This window comes from Volvox carteri (assembly GCF_000143455.1).
Source record: "Volvox carteri f. nagariensis unplaced genomic scaffold VOLCAscaffold_24, whole genome shotgun sequence".
Taxonomy (NCBI): domain Eukaryota; kingdom Viridiplantae; phylum Chlorophyta; class Chlorophyceae; order Chlamydomonadales; family Volvocaceae; genus Volvox; species Volvox carteri.
The window spans coordinates 126327-134009 of NW_003307567.1; the positions used below are offsets into that span (position 1 = coordinate 126327).

Consider the following 7683-nt stretch of genomic DNA (forward strand, 5'->3'; position numbering starts at 1 on the left):
CAACTACGCCAAGAAATGGGTGGGTATTTCAAAAACTCACACTCGGCGGACGCCTGAGCGATGGCCTGTGCCGCAGTGTTCTGCGCCACTCCTCCCTGCGAATTGAATTGTGGTCGACAGGAAAGCAGTGCGGATCCCTTTGGAGGGTTTTGATTTGTTTTCTTGCGGAGAGAACCACAGGGAGAGTCATCCTGATGATGTGATGGACTGGAAGTGATGGTGGGTTCTCAGATTTGCGCGGGAAGGGATCGTTGCCAGTGCTCCTCTGCGCAAAGCCCTATCCATAATTAGACGATGGCAAGATGCAAGAGGAATCGACTGACTGCATCAATGTAACCGGAGGGCACACGGCCATGCACCTCCGCGATCTAATTTCGCGCAGCTACCCTCCGTCAACCGCAGCCACAACCATCCACCCCATACAATATACGCACGCACACACACACACACACACACACACACACACACACACACACACACACACACACAAACAGAGACCTGCAGAGTAATAGCTGCCTGACGTCATTGTCGTGTAGTTCGACTGATGATACACCGATAGGTCAGGCAGCCTAGATCATCGAACCACGATAGCCTAAAATATCCACTTTGCCAGTCAAGCCGCGTTGTTGCAGCATGCATGGTAAACTGGACACCTACCTGTGCCGCGGCGTTGGCAAGTCCTTGCGCTGCTGCGCCTCCACTACCACCGTCGGCACCAACGATAGCCTACCAGCGAGACGTGGGTGTATTGTGGTGGTGGTGGTGGTGGTGGTGGTTAAGAACGGAAAGGAGGAGGGCGAGGGTCAGACATGGGTCCTGCGCGGAACTCGGTAACCGGCCCTTAGATAGTGAGCGACACTGGAGCATTGCAATGCAGCGCAAGAGCAAGGCGAAGGGGCAGCTGGAAGGAGGACCGACGACGACAGGGAGCAGCGTATGTGTGTGTGTGTGGGCGTGCGCGTGTGTGTGCGTGAGTGATTACACCGTGCCGCGCAAAGGGAATAACGTCAGCTATGAAGCCACAAGTTGCAGCACGGATAATGGACACAGCAGCTAGGTGCGCATATTAGAAAACGCGCTTGCGGAAGCATTGGGTTTACAACTTGGAGAAAGGCTCCTCACGCAAGAGGCTGGAGCGGAACGCCTTAGCGAATGTTCATGGACGATGTGTGTGCCGTACGTACTACACTGCTGCTGCAGCTACAGACTTGTTTATTCCAGCATGCAATTTTCTCTGCGAGTGCTGCTGCGTGTCCTCCTAGCGTATCCGTACATCATATTAAGGAAATCATGGACACACGGGTCAAATGCTGTGGGTGCACGAGAGTGAATCGTGATGAGATAAGGTAAACGGAGAGAAGGAGCCCACGACTCTCAGGCCGCTCAGTTGACTGCGGACGGCTGCAAGTTTATTAGCAGCTATGGATAACCTTTATTCAAGCCTTTATCGCCTCCTTTTCCTCACCACATGCTTCCAATAGACCTCACCCCGTGCTTACCTGCCGCCTAGGAGATGCAGCCATTACAACACTATAACATCATTAAACATGTGCGGCACCATGGCCATCTGGACACTATTACCAGCACACACATACACACATACACACATACACACACACCCGCATCAGGTTGGGGCCAGCAACCTGCCTAGAGATGTCCCATTTTGTATGTCCTAGATGAAAGGTGCTTGGGTCTTTTGACCGCAGCCCACCTGGGAAAGCGCCTGGGCGTTGCCTGATCCGGCAACCTGCGCGAAGGACCGCGCATCCGCTACCGCCTGGCCGGCGTTTGAGGAGGCTGAGGCCTGCGACGTCGCCTGTGCGCTCGGCGGCGGCTGTTGTTGGCGCAGAGCTCGCCGGTGTGAGACTTCAGCAGCCGTGCCTACGTATGATGTGTGAAACAGGGGGGTGTATCTTCGCCCGTGGCAGCTACCCTGCGAAACCCTGCCTTTCCCGGTATTTCGGGACACCCTCATCCAGTCACCCTAGTCAACATCTCAGTGGATCGCTCAGGTTCCGCACCCACCACCAGCATCCAATGGAATCTGCCGGGTCGACAGCGGCCCAACTCCATTCCTGGTCGGCTCGCAGGTTACCTTTTCCCAGGTCACCACCATCCATCAACTAGGGGCGCAACGCCTTCCACCATCGGAAGGACCTTTCACCCTAATGGATATCGATCCCGGGATCTCCCGGGGGCAATGGTCGCGCCTTACCAGTAGTGCCAAACCCTAGTTATGCATGTATGTATGTATGGTGCGCATATGCATGTAGGAATACATAGTAAGGTGAGATGCATAGCGTAAGGGGCCATAGACTAGGAAGTTATTCAGCAGCTCTCACACATACGTGATGCAAGGTACGAGTGCCAGGATAAAAACTCCGTACCAACTCCAAAATACGAAGGCCAATTTCCAAAAGATAATGAAAGACAGGAAATACGACGCAATCAATAAGCCTCGGCATTGGAGGAACGATGACTATTCATGATTGTCTGGCATTTCGGAAGAGTTTTTCCCTCAGGGCCCTGCGAGTGAAGGATGTGCAAAAATGTGGGGATATCAAATTTAGACCTGATAAAATACAGTGAAGATAAATTGCGGTGAGATGCGTGGAATTGGTGACGAGACATTGGCGCAGAAAGACACGACCGCTGCTGCACTGCAGCGCTCGGCAGGCAACAACACATGCCTAACCAAGCATGCAAATCTTCTGTCCGCAGTCAAACATGATTAAAAATAAGCACGAATAGTCACATTACACAGTATCACTGTTCTGCATGTATATCATCGGCGCTTTCCGCAAGATCTGCGGCCGTTTTACGCATGCTCAATGATTACAGCCTATACGACAACTACTCCTAACATTCCTTACTAAGGCCAGGGAGTCCAGTCGAAGCGAAATAGCAGCAGGTCAGGTAATTGGCCAGAAGATAGAAAATTGAAATGCTTCAAAAGGATAAATTTATCCAGGAAAACTGAATACAAGCAGACATCAAGGATATGAATTAGGCAGCCCTTACCTGCCGCAGCCACCGGGTCAGGCCCCGTGCCCACCAGGGATGCAATGAGAAGCGCCACCAGCACAGCGGCAGTCCCTCCCCTACCAGCAGGGGTAGCGCCCCTCTTAGCGTAGGGAGCAGCCATCCTCGTCAACAGCTCTCACGGCTTCGCTCTATGTGTGCGGCTGCACAGAATGTGCGGCGGGTGATCAACCTTCCGCACGTGGGAACACAGTCAACACGCATATATGCAACGTACCTGTCCTGACAACAACGTGTACCTACGAACTTTCCAAGGGATTTGTACTGAAGTTTGTAGAGAGGGGCACCTGAGTCCCCTCGAAAGCGTGTCAAGCTTTATGCATGGCTCCTTTGTCACGCATTCTCCGACACATGTACGGCAACTTTTGGCCTCACGTACGATGCCGGTTCGCTCGCTCGGACTTCCCATGCGCCCGCCTTCCATCGCTTTCCACCCCGGACACAAGTCTTCCGCATCGCTCGAGCTAGCTGTTCGAATCCCTCGTGTGTGAAGCAGAGCAAGCACACCTTCACTGGCCGCGTAGCTATGCACCCTTTGGATGCCCATTGGACGTGGGGATTTCGCTGTCGTGAAGTAAAACTCCATCTCGCTCTCAATATGTCGGCTATTTAGCGCGAGCTATGCCTCGGTCATGACTAAGTTCGCGCAATTGTCTTTTGCGGCCTTCCTCGTTCCGTTATTCGCCCGACGGCTGTCCTGCCCTGCTCTCCGTCTTTCACCTCCAGGTGTACTGTGCACCTCAGTATTTCCTCCGTCTATGACGGCTGTGCTCGTCCTAGCTGAAAGGATCTACTTTGTGAATTTGTTTGCATCCTTACTGAATGGTGCGCGCGTTTTAAGGGTTTGTCTTCAGCGGTTTCTTCTACCATTTCCTATTCGTATGATGTCCCCAACAAAAGACTATCGAAATCTGCTTAACTCTTCATTTGTGTGAAGACTTACAGGATAATAGTTAGAAAATCTTTAATACGCAAATGCTACTGGCCGATCACGATGGGACTCGAACCCACAATCCCCGCCTGAACCCCCGACATTAAACCGGAGGGCGATGCCTTATCCATTAGGCCACGCGACCGCTTGAATGGTACAGATAAATAAGGAATGATTATATAAAATTACTTTTATTATCTCGTGTGTGGCGCAATCGGCGTGTTTTGCTGGGCACACGGGCATTTAGGCGTGGCCGACCGGTTGTCGGGGCAAGGATATTATTCCCAATATGTGCGGGTGCACATTCTGTTCGTTGCATTCTGTTCCCCACTGCACCGAACATCGTCCCCCTATATGTGTGTGCATGTGCATGTGTCGGGCAGGGAGAGGTCATCACCGCTCGCTGCATGTGTTAGTACTGGGGCTGCATGCATGCCTGTGTTCCGAGACATAGCGTTCCATATTGTCCATGTACTGACCGTTTACAATACAAAATGAATATTAGTCGTGTACGACATCACAGACATATATAGGCCTAACCATTTGCCAGCTATGTTGCTATTGTAAGTATAACCCAGCTGGGGGTGTTACACTGTGGGCGGCTCGTCCCGAGAAAGGACGAGCACTGACCGGCCCTGCCCGGGCCGACACACAACGCAGGAGGGGGCCGCGCTGCTCTACGTCCGTCTGTTCCTCCGCGCGCGCCTCATTCCCTCTCACCCGCCAGCTGTCTCTTTGTAGCAGTGGACAGCTCCTAGCTATAGCATCCAACCCGCAAAAAAAGCCGAGATGGGTTCCCTGGAGCCAACTCGAATAGGTAGATAGCCTTTGCGCTGCGTCTCTACACTGTTCGTGTATCTATCCAGCTAAGTGCGCTCGCTGTCTGAATTTATTTAAAAAGAGATCTAACCAGAGCCACCTAACAGCAACATCTCTGCTTAGATCTGAAATACTTAAGCAGCTAACCAGCCATCGAATAACGCAATCTGTCCGTCTGTCTGGCTGTCTATCTATTCGCCTTCCTGTCTACATAAGCTGTCGATTCATGCGATTTTTCTGTCAGCTTTCAACAAACCTTACCGCCCATCCTTTTAAGCAACAGCAGCATGTTCTTGCATCACACATCACACATCACACATCACACATGGCAACTATGCTATAAGCCGCCGTCCCGACAAATCACCGCCGTTGGCACACCGCCTGTCAAATTGAAGAGTGTACATCGGCCATTAGATAGTTTACAGATGCCGTACGAGCACAAAAAGCTACAGCCAACTTATTACGGATATCCCCCCCCTCCATCTCTTCATCTTGATTAGCAGCCCAGCGCCCGCAGCTATCCCTTCTTCTTACCTTCCGCGTCCTCCTCGCGCGTTGATCCTTACAAACTCTATTGACACCGGAGGGAAGGGATAAGCTTTTTTGGCCAAATGAAGGACCCACCATCATGCACCACTACATTCACCACCAAAATTACCGCCTGTTCCCGCCTGATCAGCCTCGTGGACGACTACCTCCCGCCCCTCTCTCTCTCTCTCTCTCTCTAGGAATCTAGGAATGCGCTTTAGAGCACATTGGCATTTGATGGTGTTCGCTATACTACTGTACGACAGCTTCTACACCCTCTTCCTCATCCTCATCCTCCTCTCCCCTTCTTACCCTCACAACACGGCTCCCACAAACACACAAAAACACACGCAAACACACACGCACACGCACATACATGGAACCCCCCTCCCTCCATTTCCCCCCTCCCTCCATCCATCCCTCACCTCTCATCCCCTCATGTCACTCTCCTCCTCGCCAGCAATCTGTACGGCACTACGCACATTGCGACCACGAAAGACAGCAGCAGCAGCCCCCCCACCCCCACCAGCACAGGCACAAACACGTGGTCGTCAATCCACGACCGAAGTCCGCTGCCAGTACTACCCCCCGCACCCCTATCGCCACCACCATTTTCTGTAGTTGCAGTGGCGGCTGCGTAGCCTGTGCGTATGTATGTATGTATGTATGTACGCATGCATGTATGCATGTATGCATCCGCGTGAAGGGAGATAGGAAAGGCAGAAGGGAGGGATGTGGATTCCCCGTCAATCACGGGCATGCAGGTTCCCAATACAAACATACATACATACATACGGGCGAAGTCACCTCACCCGGCCCCGGTTAGGGAGTGGCCGTTGGATTGTGTGCATAAGTCAGTGCTGAACATGTACGGATGGCCAAAACACGAACTGTGAGGGGGTAAGCCCGTCCCACATGCGGCAGTTTGAGTGCTGTTTATGGCATTTGCTCTTCCTCCCCCCCACACACACACCGCCAGCATGCATAAATGGGCCATTACAGACACATATACACATGCATACACACACACACACACACACACACACACACACACACACACACACAACTCGTCTTCCGCCTTCCCACCCACCTCCCCGCCCGCCTGGCTCAACCGGCCCGCTTTGTCACAAAACTCACCATTCGTGTAACTCGGAGGCACCTCCAGCTGCGCGCGAGGTGATTGTACGTCTTCATTGTACCATGTCGCAAGGGTGCCGTACACAAAATCGTTGAGTTCCGTACCCACATTGTACGTCGTTCCATCCTGCATTCACACCATGTAGAAGTCGGCGCAGGGCCCGTGGAGAGCCAAACGGGGTTGTTTGTTTTTTTCCTTGATTGTGAGGGGGTTGGAGTAGGCGGGGGGAAGGGATAACTTATATTCGTAGCAATTTACCATCGCCGTACTGTCGTACAAGACATTTCTTGGCTGCGTAAACAGCAGCAATTCCCCTCCACGTTCATTCTCCAGCCCCCGGGGCACCCAAAACCCTAAAACCCCAAACCCTAAAACCCTAAAACCGTATCAAAACCCATGTCACTTCGCACTCACTTCCGCACAACCCCCCACTACTACCCTTCCCTCTCATCCCATTTCCCCCTTTTTCCAACCGCCGCAGCTAGCCTGCCCCAGAGAGCAACGTGCCTCTCTCGCACGTACACGCTTAGAGCCAGCCACCGAGTACGACTACAACATACAAACATACATACGTGCATACGTGTAGGCAAGTAATATATCGGGGCAAAAAGGTTCCGGAGCACCTTCGCGCAGCTACGTGGCTCCCTTGGGTCTGGGCAGTTAGGGTTTTTGCGTGCTCTTTGCGTGTCACATAATTCCCCCCACTCCGTACATTTCACCCCTCTTTTGCACGCATGTATAGCTCTTCCATTCACTTCGCCATTCTTCTTCCCCCCCTTCACCCTGCATCTTCCCCTCACTCACGTCCAGTTTTATGACACCTGTCAAAATGGCCCTAATGATAAATGGCTGCGAGGTCCTGTTGCCACGGTTACTGCCACCACCGTCACTACTCGTGTTGTTGTTGTTGCTGCTGCTGCTGCTGTTGCTGCTGCTGCTGTTGCTGCTGCTGCTGTTGCTGCTGCTGCTGTTGCTGCTACTGCTGTTGCTGCTGCTGCTGCTGTTGCTACTGCTGTTGTTGCTGCTGCTGTTGCTGCTGCTGCTGTTGTTGCTGCTGATATTGCTGCTGATATTGCTGCTGCTGCTGTTGTTGTTGCTACTGTTGTTGTTCATGTTGTTCCCGGCAGCGGCCTCCGGAGTTGAGAGTGTTGCCGGGGTGTTGCGGGGCCCCGGGGGACTCGTCGAGTTGGACTCGACACGGGTTGGTCCCCCTCCCCCTCCTCCC

The 7683-nt window shown here is 52.8% G+C and overlaps 2 protein-coding genes across 2 annotated transcripts in view; both read right to left on the bottom strand.

The window, feature by feature from the left end:
• Positions 1 to 3145, bottom strand: part of VOLCADRAFT_92029 (uncharacterized protein) — a gene marked incomplete at both ends in the record, with an annotated part of 6941 nt that extends 3796 nt beyond the window's left edge. The window contains 4 exons of the mRNA XM_002951532.1: positions 41 to 95; positions 658 to 726; positions 1712 to 1881; positions 3022 to 3145. Of these exons, the coding sequence (XP_002951578.1) occupies positions 41 to 95; positions 658 to 726; positions 1712 to 1881; positions 3022 to 3145 (418 nt within the window). The remainder of the gene's footprint in view (positions 1 to 40; positions 96 to 657; positions 727 to 1711; positions 1882 to 3021) is intronic.
• Positions 3146 to 4560: 1415 nt separating this feature from the next.
• VOLCADRAFT_92030 (uncharacterized protein) overlaps positions 4561 to 7683 on the bottom strand; it is a gene marked incomplete at both ends in the record, with an annotated part of 15607 nt that continues 12484 nt past the window's right edge. The window contains 3 exons of the mRNA XM_002951533.1: positions 4561 to 4608; positions 5841 to 5962; positions 6458 to 6584. Of these exons, the coding sequence (XP_002951579.1) occupies positions 4561 to 4608; positions 5841 to 5962; positions 6458 to 6584 (297 nt within the window). The remainder of the gene's footprint in view (positions 4609 to 5840; positions 5963 to 6457; positions 6585 to 7683) is intronic.